Source organism: Sceloporus undulatus, chromosome 3, assembly GCF_019175285.1.
Source record: "Sceloporus undulatus isolate JIND9_A2432 ecotype Alabama chromosome 3, SceUnd_v1.1, whole genome shotgun sequence".
NCBI classification, from domain to species: Eukaryota; Metazoa; Chordata; class Lepidosauria; order Squamata; family Phrynosomatidae; genus Sceloporus; species Sceloporus undulatus.
This window is the reverse complement of record NC_056524.1, coordinates 186,395,232-186,409,575: the sequence shown is the minus strand read 5'-3', so window position 1 is coordinate 186,409,575 and position 14,344 is coordinate 186,395,232. Positions and strand designations below refer to the sequence as shown.

The 14,344-nt window shown below is 38.9% G+C and overlaps 1 protein-coding gene across 2 annotated transcripts in view; it reads right to left on the bottom strand.

Moving 5' to 3' along the window:
* TCERG1L (transcription elongation regulator 1 like) overlaps positions 1 to 14,344 on the bottom strand; it is a 224,130-nt gene that overhangs the window by 37,796 nt on the left and 171,990 nt on the right. For both annotated transcript variants that reach the window (XM_042461102.1, XM_042461103.1), the window contains exon 8: positions 195 to 349. In XM_042461102.1, coding sequence (XP_042317036.1) covers positions 195 to 349 — 155 coding nt within the window. The remainder of the gene's footprint in view (positions 1 to 194; positions 350 to 14,344) is intronic.

Genomic DNA, 14,344 nt, shown 5'->3' with positions numbered 1-14,344 from the left:
TTCAGCATTAAACCTTTTACTGTGAATCAAATTTTATCAAGCGAAGATTCACTGAACAGAACCTGAAATAATACAAAATCAATATTCCATCCACTATTGTTTAACTATATATTTTTAACTTTGCATATTTAATAACCAGCATTTTACACTTCATTTAGATTTAAATAGACAAAAATAATCACAGCATTAGTTACTTGCTGAAGTTTCCAGCTTGCGTTTATGAGGTGGGTCTTCAATGATTCTGTTAATATCACCACGATGCTTTAGATCCACAGGTTTCTCCCACACTGACAACTGCATTGTAGGGTTGAAGAAGAAGACTCGGTCATCTCCAGTCCAGACTACACACCTATTTTAATTAACAAACTAGGCTTAGAGAATCTCAAATGCAACAGGAAAGAAAAGATACTACTTGCATTACTAATTAATTCTTCCCTCAAAGTCAAAGGTGATAACTGGGATGTAATTCTTTACTTATTCCTGTCTCACACATAAAAAAGGAGATATTTAAAATGTTTTCTCCCTGCTGGGTGAAAAAATGAGACTTTCACTATTTTTTTCTGATTATTTCCTCCCACATTTTTGGACTTATGGGCAAAAACGTTGTTTGCTCCCAAAATGAGAAAAACAATAACAAAAACAATAGTTTTATCCAGAAAACTCACCCCCCCCCCTGTAGAAATGTGAACCAATTATTGAGGCCTAATCCTTGAGAAAAATATTGCTTTTTGTGGGAGGAAACGTGCATACAAAATGTTTGCAGAAAAAATGTCAACATACATTTTTTTAAAAAAATAAATCTGTGGGGTTAGCCATTTTTCCCCCCTGTGGGATAACTTGATGTGCCTAGACTTCCTTTTTCACCGAGGACAAGGAAATGTATATGTACTGTATTCTTGCATACATGCTCCTGATACTACGGACAGTAGTGTTCATAATCCCTTATCATTTGCCATGCTGATGGGCTTGCTGGAATTAGAAATACAACAACATAGAGCAGGGTTGGACAGTAATGGTAGGTCTATATTTTCATCCTAAGCATCCATCACAAGATGCACCAAGTCCAGAAATTCGAAGATACAACAACAATAGTAAATAACAATGAAGAGGCTGGAAGTCTGCTTCTAGTCATTTTTTTTTAAGGTTGAGGGTGAATGCCCCTGTGTCACTCCAAGATTAGGAGTGTGTGGGGAAGAGCAGGATGTTCATGCCAGCAACATGAACATTAATTGGCAATGTGAATGAGTCCCTCATGAACAAAACCTCTTCCATGTACGTGGGAATCTGAGTTAAATTCCCAATAGGCAGCTATATATTGCTCTATATTTGATAGATCTCATAAAAGAAAGGTAAGTGACTAACTGCATGGCAGTTTACAAATTTAGAAAGAAGAAGGAGAAAAGCATTCCAAAGATGAAATTATTTATCACACAATAAATTTTTAATAATTAAAATAATTTAATTATTAGTACCAAAGTGTTAGAGATAGCAATTGAGAAATCTGCTAGAGAATTTTCAAAATGTTATCATGGCAAAATTAAGAAGGGAAAAGGGACATCATCATCATCATCATCATCATCATCATCATCATCATCATCATCATCATTTTAGATATGCATGTTATTTCACAATTATCGTAGTAATGTTTAAGGAAAACATTATGATTTCTCTGACTTTCAGGGATATGGGTCTTAATTCTAACACCTGCACTGTTAATCACCCCAGGAACTGTAAGCGCATCATTGACCATGTTTTGGGCTCACAGTAGATCATAGTGAAGTTGATAGAAAGCTTAAGGAGCAAGAAGCCAAACTACTATAAATATCAGAGTCATAGAACCATGCACATTAGGGAGCCAGCCTTTGATGTGAGAGCAAGAGAATAAATCAGTATTTAATTGATTTAACTAAAGATTAAACTGCCTGCCTTGGCTAAAATAAATATCTAAATTATATGAAGCAAATAAGCCCAAACTTGCTACACAAGATGACAGCCACCAAGGAATACATAAGCACTGCAGTTAGTAATGTCAGTAACAATCAAAAGTACAAGAGTTTGGTGATGACTTTCTAAGAATTTTCCTTTCCACCAGTTAATAATTTTTTGATCATTGTGATTTCATCATTCTAATTTCCTTCCAAGTTTCTGTTAACCTTGGTGTGTGTGTAGAATAGTGCAGAATCTTTACCGTCTTTCCTCCCAGCCCATAGAAACTTCAGGGAAGCCAAAATTTAGGTGGCCTTTTACACAGTTATAGCACTATGATTCCATCTTAACTGCCAGGGTTCCATCCTATGGAATCCTGGGTTTTGTAGTGTAGTGAGACACTCATGTTTTCTGGCTGCGATTGTAAGTACCTCTTTTGAACTTGTAAATTCCAGGATCCTTTAGGATAAAGCCACATCAATTAAAGTAGAATCATAATACTTTAAATGTGAAGTGTGAAAAGACCCTAGTTTGGTGAAATGGCAGAAGATTTAATCAGCAGCCCTGTGACCTGCTTTTACTGAACAAACAGCAATGGAAGAACCTGATCAGAGACTACTGATCACAGATCAGCCATTAAGAAATGTAGCAAAAGCCTGGATACATTTTTATTTGGTAGAGGCAAACCTGGAGAACTATGAAAGGAATGGTTGAGGATTTTCCCTATTTTGATATTCCATATATATTGGTATTTCATAACACTGAAGTCTTATGAATCCCAATAAGAGGTGACCTAATCTGCTTCTGCCAGATGGACCAAAGTGCAGGCTGGAAATGCAATGATAATACAGTCGGTCCTTCTTATACACTGATTTTTTATACACGGATTCAAGCATACACGGTTTGAAAATGTTCCAAAAAAGTATAAATTTACCTTGATGTTCCATTTTTTATTAGGGACACCATTTTGCTATGTCATTATACTTAATGGGACTTGAACATACACGGATTTTGTTATACACGGGGGATCTTGGAACCAAACCCCAGCATATAACAAGGATCCACTGTACCGACGTTGGTCCATTTCAAATTCTCTGACACAATTCTTAGCTCCAAAAAAAGAAACAAAATAGCAAAATAGGGGAAATGGCTGGAATTCATTATTGGACTTATATCTACGTGAGTGGACCTGCATCTGTAAGAAAGGGAATTGTGTAGATTTTCAACACCCATACTCAGCAAAGGGTTGCTGTGACATTATAAGAGAGCCAGTGAAGTAACCGTTGTGCATTGAGACCAATATGTAATGGAGGCCAATGAACATGAGACACTTCCAATGTCCATCTAGCACTGGCTAGGGACTGTTGCTACACATTTGCAGAGCCCAATGTGCATTGGGACGTTCTTGCTGTTCCCTGATAGGCATCTTCACAATTCACTATGATGGTCCCATAGAGTCTCTGCTACATAGCTAAGTATGTGTAAGGTTATGCAACATAGACTGCAGCTATTAATGAAAAGGGATATTCTGGAAGAAAATACATCTTAAACTATATAGTACTATTTAAATTATATTCAAAATACCAGCAACACAGTTTGATACAGAAGTGGGATGCACCGACATTGAATGAAACCCAGATGCAACAAATTATACTGATCAGAAACAAACCCATTTGTTCATCTTTGGCATCTTACTGTGTCACAACCTAGCACATCTATGGATGCAAGAAACTAGCCGTGCTTTCATTTTAGGGAGTGAATATTCATGAATGTATTCATTGTATTGATTTTGTTGCTGAGATTATATTATTGAATGCATTTTTATTACAAACCAGCTCAGGAGTCATTTGGGAAGGAAAGAAGGAAGAAATGGCTCCCACATTGCTCATAAAGTAAAAGCAAATAATAATTTAAAAAAATACAGTGGACTCTTCCTATCAGCAGTCTGGTAAGCCATGGATATGACCTGCCTCAGATCACCACACCCTTTATCATTCAGTGGTGGCACATGAATATGGATGCACTGATGCATCCATGCACAAATCACTGCCACACATATGTTTTTTGTCATCTGTGTGTGTGTGGGGGGGGGGTTGTGCCAAACCCCATGGATGGGAAGCATCCACTGTGTATAATGCAGCTAGGTGTCCAAAATATGGCAAAAGCTTTCTGAACATGTAAAGACAAAGACCAGTGAGCTATCTATTGCTGGCATAGGGCTAATTTGGATCTAAGCTGAACCATTTCTCCAACGATCAGTTTGTTTCCAAGCCAAGATGAGCAGAATATGATTCTATCTCCACTCATCATAATATATTATGGTGGTTGCTGGTTCTAATGTCAGTGGGGTTATTAATCTGTTCTGGCTCTTAGGCTAAATTTAAGGAGCCTAGGTGCTGAACCTTAAGTCCAAAATGATTTCAGTTAGACTAAGGCCCTGTTCAGACTGGACATTAAGGCTGGCCTGGGGGCAGAGTTGGGGCATTGTGTCCACATGGCACACGTCCTCACTCTGCCCCTCCCCAGAGGCCATGATGCCGCACACTGTGCCACATGGTATGTGGCATCATGGCACTCCTCCAGCACCATACAATGCAGCGCCAAAGGAGCACTGCCAAGCCACAGCAATGCGGCTATGGCGTCCTTTCCAGGACACACCCTGGAAAGGCCAGATCAGGGTGTGCAGTTGCTGTGACCCCAATCTGACTGAAACAGGGGCAGCTCCATGCTGCCCCTTTGAGACTGTCTGAACAGCAGGATAACTTTCAGGATAACTAACACCCATCACTAAACAGCATTATTCACATCAGTAAGCCAGTCAGTCAGCTATATGAGAGACTGTGGTGAACAATGGTCTGGTGCTATGCAAAATAGTAAGGTGGTGAAATATTAAAATAGAGAATGGTGATGGGCAGAAGGTGACTCCTAAAAAGATACAGTTGGCCCATGGTATCTTCTTGGGTTTGGTTTCGGGACACCCCCCCCCCCCATAGATACCAAAATCCATGGATGTTCAAGTACCATGACATCTGTTATAATATTATTATTATTATTATTATTATTATTATTATTATTATTACTGCCTTCCTCCCAGTACAGGGATTCAAGGTAGCTTTACAAACCTAAAACATTCCAAGATAAAACACTATAAATATGCAAAATTCAATTTTAAAAAAATAAACAATACAAACAATTAAAAACATTACATTATGAAAATTTAAAATTTAAAACAAAACAAAACCAAAATCCAAAAACAAAACTGCTTCCCTGTCATGTGAAAGCCTGGTGGCATAGAAACGTCTTTACCTGCCTCAGGAAGGAGGGTAGGGATGGAGCCATCCTGGCCTCCCAGTGGAGAGAGTTTCAGACCTTGAGAGTAGCCACGGAAAAGGCCATTTCTTTTGTTCCCACCAAATGCACCTGAGAGGGTGGTGGGGCAGAGCTTCCAGTGTACTTTCCCCCACCCCCTTTTATATAGGAAACATGCATAAAAAATTTGAATGTGACTGAAAATGCCACTAAGCAAGAGGCAGCAGGAACTAATTCACAGACAAGGGTCTTATACTCTATGGAACACTTTAATGTTTATTTTGTCCTGTAGCAAACACAGCAGTTTTGGATTCATTCCTGTTTCTCAAGGAAGGACAGAAACCCTATGAATTTATAAACATGGGTGGTAAGAAATATTCTGAAGTCAAATGTGTAGATTTGATGCAAATTCATTTTAAAATAAATAACTAAATAAATAGGCCAGTCTCAGAGAACAATCCTATGGCTATCTACTCATACTAAAGCCCAATTACAGTGGTACCCCGGGATACGAATTGATCACGTTACGAAATTTCCGGGATACGAAAAACTTAGATTGGAAAAAACTGTTCCGGGTTACGATATTTTTTTCGGGTTACGAAAAAAATATCGGCGCGAAATTCAAATGCGAAGTGCGGCTAGCGACTTTCCAGCCGCTAGCCGCGCTTCGGAAAAGCCTTTTCGGGTTGCGAAATGTATCGGGTTACGAACGCCACGGCGGAACGAATTAATTTCGTAACCCGAGGTAGCACTGTACTCTGAAATAAGTGTGCATAGTGCAGCAATCTTGGAATCTTTGATTTCTCCACTGTTGCTTTCTTCCTCCTATTCCTGAATTCCAAGACTCTCTGGTCTATGAATCACAGGTTCTTTTCCATTACTCTGGATGATGGCAGAATTCATTTTCAGCTCAAAATGCATTCATTGTGTTAACTGTTACCACTGAGCCAGCTGAAGCCCAGGCATTTATCTAATAAAAGCAAGGTAATAGCTAAAATGGAAATGGCCCATTTTCACATCTGACTGAAAGGCCCAGAAAACCTCTCTGGAGAGGTGCTTAAAATGGATCCAAATGGCAGTTCCCTCTAGAAATCTCTTCACTTTCCCATTACTAACCCAATTTGACATTTAATTTAAAAATTATCAGACTCATCTCCCAGCATCACACATTGCTTGTCCCTATTTGGCATAATAAAGCTTTCAATTATCCCAAATGCAGAAATATGGTAATTTGTTTCTATCAGAGGACACTAATTAAAAATAGTGAAAATAGTAGAATTTTACCTACAAAATGCTCTTAAAACCAGCATCATATTGCTAAGGTTTAAATACCACTGAATTCAGCGAGACTAACCTCAGAATAAAGATCATCAGGTTTACACTAGAAAGGTGCTGCACTGTATTTTGACTGCATCTGCCAGAATGAGGTTTAGTCCACCACAGCAAATATCACAATAAATTGTTTGTCTCTAAGGACATTATCACATGGGGGAAAATAAGGGGGGAAATCGAGGGTTTAAAGAGCCATTATCCCATTAAAATCATGCAATCACAATAAAGATTTTCACACACATCATCATTATTAAAGAGCCATTATTCTGGGAATAAACAAGTAATAAACAGCAACGAATCATTAACGGAATTTCCATATGAATATTTGTTGCTCTTTATTGCCTGTTTATTCCCAAGATAATGGCTCTTCAGTGGCGACGTCGTGTGAAAATCTTTATTGCGATCATGAGATTTTAATGGGATAATGGCTCTTTAAACCCCTGATTTTCCCCATGTGATAAAATCCTAAGGTGCCACAAGGCCATGTACTTTCCCCCCTTTTCTTTCTTTGCTTTTTTTCCTCTCAAATGAGAAATTTAGTTTTTAAACCATTAAACTCTCAGGCTGCAATGATGAGGAGTACCACCTGTTTTCCAGTGTTCATACTATGGTAACTGTTCACCAATCAAAAAGGCACAACAGTATTGATGCAAGCTTTCAAAATGCAAATGTTTATTGATCAGACAAGATTTTCTTTTTTAAAAAGAGCATAAATAATACAGATGTGAATGTCTGTAAATTCTCCCAGGCCAAAATAAATAACTTAACCATTTTTCACCTCACTATGAGAAAGGCACCTAAAAAAAAACAAGCCATAGTTTTCTAGTTTTCTAAGACTATTCCCAGTTTGGGACTTACTCTATGAAAAAAGGCACATTTGTTTGCACAGAAAAGAAATGTCTTGCATGGAAAAGAAGTTCCCTGTGCATAAAGCAACATTTTCTGCACAGAAAACCAAATGGCTCCTGAACTACAAAGATTCTTGCCCATCTAGAATTCTCCTTGTCAGGTTTCCTAGCACTCAAGAAACCTGTTTTGGAGGGTTGGGCTCTTGAACTCTCTCTACAGGACATGAGTCTTGGGGTGGGTGGGGCAGGTGGGAATAAGTCTACCTTTTGGGCTGATCTGTGGGTTTATTCTCTCTTATTAGGTTTTGGGGCTTGGGAGAGAGCATCCCAGGTTGGCCTTCCAAAAATGACTATTTGAGATAGCAACCAATGTCTTTTGATTGCCCCTCGGGTCTGGTGTTTCACCCAAAGGTGGGTGATGAGGTGTCCTTTTGTTTGCTCAGCCCCAGGTTGCAAACATTTAACTAGGTTTTAGGTCAATAAAGACAGTCCTTGTTTAACTCACAATACTGTGTCTGGTCTCATTATTTCATGGATGGTCAAGAATTCCCAATTTGCAACTTACTTGGAAGGGTGGGGGAAGGACATTTTGTTTGTATTGTAATATGTCCTGTTATGCTTTTGATATTCATGTTTGATTTTATTGTTTTTGTTTGCTGTTACCCACCTTGATCCAATATAAGGAGAGGTGGGATACAAATAATAATAATAATAATAATAATAATAATAATAATAGAAAAGTGTGTTTTCTGTGCAGAAAAGAAATATCCTGAATGGAAAAGAAGTTTCGTGAGCATAAAGCAACATTTTCTGCACAGAAAACCAATGGGTATATTTTTTAAACAATTCTTGAACTACAAAGATTATTGCCCATCTAGAATTCTCATTGTTAGGGTTTCCCAGCACTCAGGAAAGCCATTTTTGACCAATATATTTGAATATATTTGAAAATAATTCCATTCCTAATAAGGTGGAAAGAAACCTGAATGGTTTTATAGTCATGCAATCTTCATGTTTTGAGATCGGAAGATAAGTTACATACAGTGTACCTTTGTTATACGCTGGGGTTTGGTTCCAAGATCCCCAGTGGATAACAAAACCTGTCAATGCTCAAGTCTCATTAAATATAATGACATAGCCAAATGGTGTCCCATATAGAAAATGGAAAATCAAGGTTTGATATTTGAAATTTATCCTTTTTTTTTTTTAACATTTTCAAACCGTGGATGCTTGGATCTATGTATAAAAAAATCCATGTATAAGATGTGCCAACTGTATAATCAAATTAAGCACATTAGGATATACCCACAAAGGCCCCAATGGACCACAGCTGCATATTCACTGCAGAGATAATCCAGTTTAACCCAACTTTAATTGTCATGGCTCCATACTATGGAAGCCTGAGAACTGTAGTTAGGGGAGACATTTAGCCTTCTCTGTCAGAGAGCTCTGGTACCTCAACAAACTAGTTCCCAGGATTCCATAGTCTTGAGTCATGGTGGTTAAAGTAGGGTCAGCCTGGATTATTTCTGCATTGTGGATGCAGTCCCTGATTCAGTAATCTGAGCCTTATTTTTTGAAATTTGTTGGTATGCCCAATAAGACTATTGCCACAATATGGACTTTGCAATTCATCTTCTGATCATAACATCTAACCTAGCATTTGTACTATCTGAATTGCAAACAAAGCAAACAGAGTATGATGTTCAACATCCTATTTACAGCATTTAGGATTCTGTATAACTAACTTTATATGTTTATGCAATAAATTGTTGTCACAGACTGCAAATCTATATCCACTCAGAGGATTTACTTGGTGGGATTTTTTTTTCTAAGCAAATGTGTATAGTATTGTGCTAATGGTACAAATGGAAAGAAATGTTGCTGGATTTGACAGTCTTGACAAAAGTCATATTTTTGGAAAACCAGAAAATTGTTACGAGAAATATACACTTCACATCAAAAACATTCACACATTGTGGTAGTTTCTAAGAAATAAGGCGCACTTGCTTTGAAATGGAAATTGCTAGAACATAACTCAATAAGTGGCACACTATATTCAATAAAGCAATGTTGTATAACCTCTGAAAATTGTCTAAATAAATGTACCAGTTGGGGGGAATATGAAAAAAATTCGGTATGTAACCTAAACATAAAGTCTCATAATCTGATACATAACAAAAACAGACAAAATGCAGTAAATATTCGGAGAACAGAACTGACACTGAGAGATTTATTTCCACATGAGCTGGGAAAGTCATCTGATGTGGGCAGACTGGGGATTTTCACCTTCCAACCATTGGATAAAAGTCCCTCCTGAGATCAGAATACATCATTACAATTATTGGACTAATTCAAAGATGGGCAACATCTGGTCCTCCAGATGTTGTTGCACTGTGACTCCCATCAGCCCTAATAAGCATAGTTAATTGGCTGTTTGAGCCAATGCAGCACAACATCTGGAAGGCTACAAATTTTCCACCTCTTTTCTGGTAAGTCTTTTTGGAGCAAAGATATATTAACTTTAAAGTAAACCTATTTAATCATTGGGATATCCAGTGCTACTTACATTTAACAATGGATACACTCTAACTGGGAGTCCCAATAGGATTCAGGACATAAATATTTCTTATATCAAGATGGATGGTGGTTATAATTGGGTTTGCTGCTCCATAAAATCAGAATAGTCTGTATGGATTAAACTGTGAATAGTTGGGTTTTATTTGGTTGATATGGTATCTTGAGAATTTCAACTGGAAAAAATGGCAAGTAAATATAGAATTATGTTAAAGAATATTTATCTGTGCCTGTCTCTGACAGAGAAGTAGACACAGCCAAACATCTGCAGCACAATCAGAGCAGGCATTCCTGCTTCATAATCAGCCTTTGTAGAAAGGCTGCTGAAACCCAGGTAGATTTCTGGAAGTAACACTAGAGACAGTTTGTCAGAGACATCCCTCCCAGTTCTAATACATCGCCTTTGTGCTTTCTGGCAGTGCCTTCCTCTGACTATCCTTCTGTGTGTCCCTCCACTTGGTTTCTTTTACTTGGCACCAGGCAGATTTTCTTAGCTTCTTCACCCCAACAGTTTTGACTCACCCTAACTTCATTCCTCCAAAACCTATTTATAATATTATGGCTGCTATTTTTCTTTTCTATTGAAAGTATGGTCAAACTATGGCCCATCAGATGTTGTTGGACTCACTGGTGGTTCATGGAACAGCGGAAGGGAATACTTAAGCTAGAAATGGGGTGTGTTTGGTGAGACATCACCATGCACATATTTGGTCCACAACCTGCCCATGGTTGGACTTTAGCTTCCATCATTTCTTATCATTAGCCATGCTGTCTGGGACTGATGGGAGCTAGAGTCCAACAATATCTGAAGGGCTACAAGTTTCTCATCCTGGTCTGTTCCTCTCTCTTGGGTTTGAAGAACTGGATTTTCCAGTGGCTTCTTTGAATTGGCCACTGTTTGACTGTGAGTTCTTTGCCCATTCTGTAAATGACCTCTATTGACTGAAACGTGAAAAAAATTGATTGTTCTTTCAATTAAAAGGTACATTGGTAAAAATAATTTTCAGTGTAGGACAAGCATTTAAAATGAGCATATACTAGATATAAGTATATGTTCCCCAGGGCAGTACCATAGAGATTGTGTTGAATAGGATGTACTACCTAGTAAATGTATATAGAAAGGGTGGCAATCATGTACCTCTCTAGATATTGTTGCAGTGAAAGTCCCATTAGTTCTGGGAATTGCACCCTGGTTTCCAGAGACATAGTCCAATGCTCAACCATTATGTCATGCTGTTTCATTTAGGCCCTATTATCTATAATTTATACTCTCTGTGTGTGCTGTGTTCTAGTTGTTTTTTTTAAGTGATATTAAGATGTGCATGGCTTTGACCATGTCAAAGCAAACATTAATATAGATGAAATGGCTTCTAAACCAATCTCTTTTTATGTGTTTCGCACAATTAGAAAAGGAATAAAAAATAAAACTGTCAATATCATACTTTGTCAGTTGTGTACCTTCAAGCCATTTCTGACTTATGGAGAACCTATTATGGAAATTTCTAAGGCTGAGAATGTGTGACCCACCCAAGATCTCCATGGCCAAGTGAGGAATCAAAATTTGAGTTCAATGCTCAAACCACTACACCATCCCACTACCCTTATACAAATTCATGGCATGGCTATACCTGGAAATTTTGTATGGTTCTTGTCAATGCAATAGCAACAGCAATTTTAGTCTGTAACCCCGCTTCGATCCACCGGGAGAGGCAGGGAAATATAAATAAAATTTATTATTATTATTATTATTATTATTATTATTATTATTATTACCAATAGCATTTATGTTTCTATATCACTTCATAGTGAATTACAAACTCTCTAAGTAGTTTACAACCTGTAAGCCAATTGCCCCCAACAAACTGGGCAGTCATTTTACCAACCAACAAAAGAATGAAAGGCTGAGTCAACCATGAGCCCTCTTGGATTGAACTCAAAATGTTGTGGCTGAAGTACTGGCACTTAACCACTGCACCACAAGGGCTCCCCATGCAGATGAAAAATGATGCTGTATGGGTGGAAAAGATGTAGAAAAGAACAACAAAAATTACCACATGGTTGGAACAACTCCCAAAAGAGGAAAGGCTAAAATATTTGGAAGACCTTCAGCTTTTCATGCCAAGCTAGTAGGGACAGTACATGATAGAGGTACATAAAATTACAGTCCACCTTCCATGTCTTTGAGCTTGCCATCTGCAGATTTGAGCATCTGAGGAAGGCAAGCCTATTGGGTGGGCAGGTGGTGGCAGCAGTGGCAGAGGAGGAGGAGGAGGAGGAAAGGAAGGAAGGAAGGAAGGAAGGAAGGAAGGAAGGAAGAGGAGGATGAGCAGCTGCAGTGGCCACAGAAGGGGGTAAGAGGAGTAGGAGGAGGCACGGAAGAGGAGGAGGAAGAGCTGTGGCAGCAGCGACAGGAAGGTGTAAGAGGAGAAGAGGAGGAGGACGCAGGAAAGAAATGGAAGAAGAGGAAGCCCCCTGCCACCATGAAGTGGTGAGGCGGACCTCGGGGGGATGGGGTGGTGAAGTTGCATTGTCCACAATGTTGGTGTAGCTGCATGGCTGCACCACCATTGAGTACTATGGGACTTGAGCATCTGAAGATTGGGATATCCCACTGTATATGTGGTGTTGAGAAGGTAGGTAGTGGGGAGTATCCTCTTCTCATGCTATTAGGAATCAACACAGCTACTAAAGGTGAATGGTGAGAGATTCAGGAAATATTTGTTAATTAATTCATTAATTAAAGAAAGAAAGAAGTACTTCATACAATACATAGTTAAACTGTGGAGATCATTACTTCAAAAATGTAGTAATGGCTCCTAGCTTGGATGACACATCCATAGTAGATCTGGCTGCTTGTTTGGGGCTCTAAATATCCCCTTTACTTGCCTCCATGTATCAGTTGCTGGGAAGCTTGTGGGGTATGTTGTTGCACTCAGAGGCTACTCAGAGGCTTCCCACAGGCATCTGGCTGATTATGGTGTCAACAAAGTGCAAAACTAGATAAGCATTTTGCCTAGTGTTACAGGGCTCTAATAAAAGTGGCTTCAACTTAAGGTTCTAATCTATCATGGAGGATGTAGACACCCAAATTATGGAACAAAAGAACCACTGTTTATGAAACAAATTATAGTGTCCGGTAGAAATACCTCCACATTGGCATGTCAGTTCCTATAAAAATTCAATGGCCTGGTTCTTCACTTTTAATATAACTAAATGACAGAAAAACCTTATTCTACAGATATCCCACCAGAATGTGAACTGTGAATATGACATGACAATTCCACAGCCTTTACAATATGGCATGAATGTCTCTACAGAGCTGGTGCGATTGCACAGAAGCAATCAAAACTCACCTTTCAATTTGTTATTAAGCTGTGCAACCTGGAATCACTCTCACACTTTCTGCTCTTGTTCCCAAATGACATTCCAGTGCATGTCTGGTAATGTCATATCAACCACAGAATCCATCAGAAGCATGGAGCCAGCCTACAAGTGGAGAGGTTTTGGAATCAGTTCTATATTCTTACTAAATGTGTTAATGTATGATATATTATTTTGATGTTACATCTAAATAGGCAGGAATTAATAATATATTCCCTAAAGGTCTGCTCCATGTTTCAGTGCGATTCTGTGATGGATGACTTGAAGGAATCTGTGTGATGAGTCAAATGACATCTTTGGTCTTAATATTGCTGTTGTGTGCCTTCAATTCATTTCTGGCATATGGAAACTCTAAAGAGAACCTATCACAGGGGCTTCTTGGCAAGATCTGTTCAGAAGAGATTTACCTGTGTCTTCCTCTGAGGCTTACAGAGTGTGACTTGCCCATGGTCACCCAGTGGGTTTCTGTGGCCAAACAGAGAACTAAACCCTGGTCTCTAGATTCTTTTTCTAATTAAATGCATATCCAGGGCTTGTCTCAAAATTACTCCTATACCTTTCTGTCATGATTGGCTTGTAATGTACAGTGCAACCCTATGTGTATCTAACTTGATCATAAATTGCATTGAGTAACATTGGGTCCCAGACATGTGTGATGTCCAGCGCTGTGCAGGAAGATTCTACTTTTCATGGCCTCCACATGAAGGAGACCAGAGGGCTTTGTGACCAGCGCAATGTGCTGTGATGTCATATATGGAAGTGTAGAACCTCAGACAATATAAGGCTTGGCCACTCCTTCATGTTTCCCTGTGCAAGCTTTGCAGCATGCAGCATGAGAGAGATGGTGGACAGCATGGGAGCTTGACGAAGGGCCGAAACAGACAGCCCCTGGATTGGGACCATAGCAACTGCACGCCATGCCCCCAACCCAGCTGTTTGCTGGTGCAAAAAGAAGCAGCAGAAAACCACTG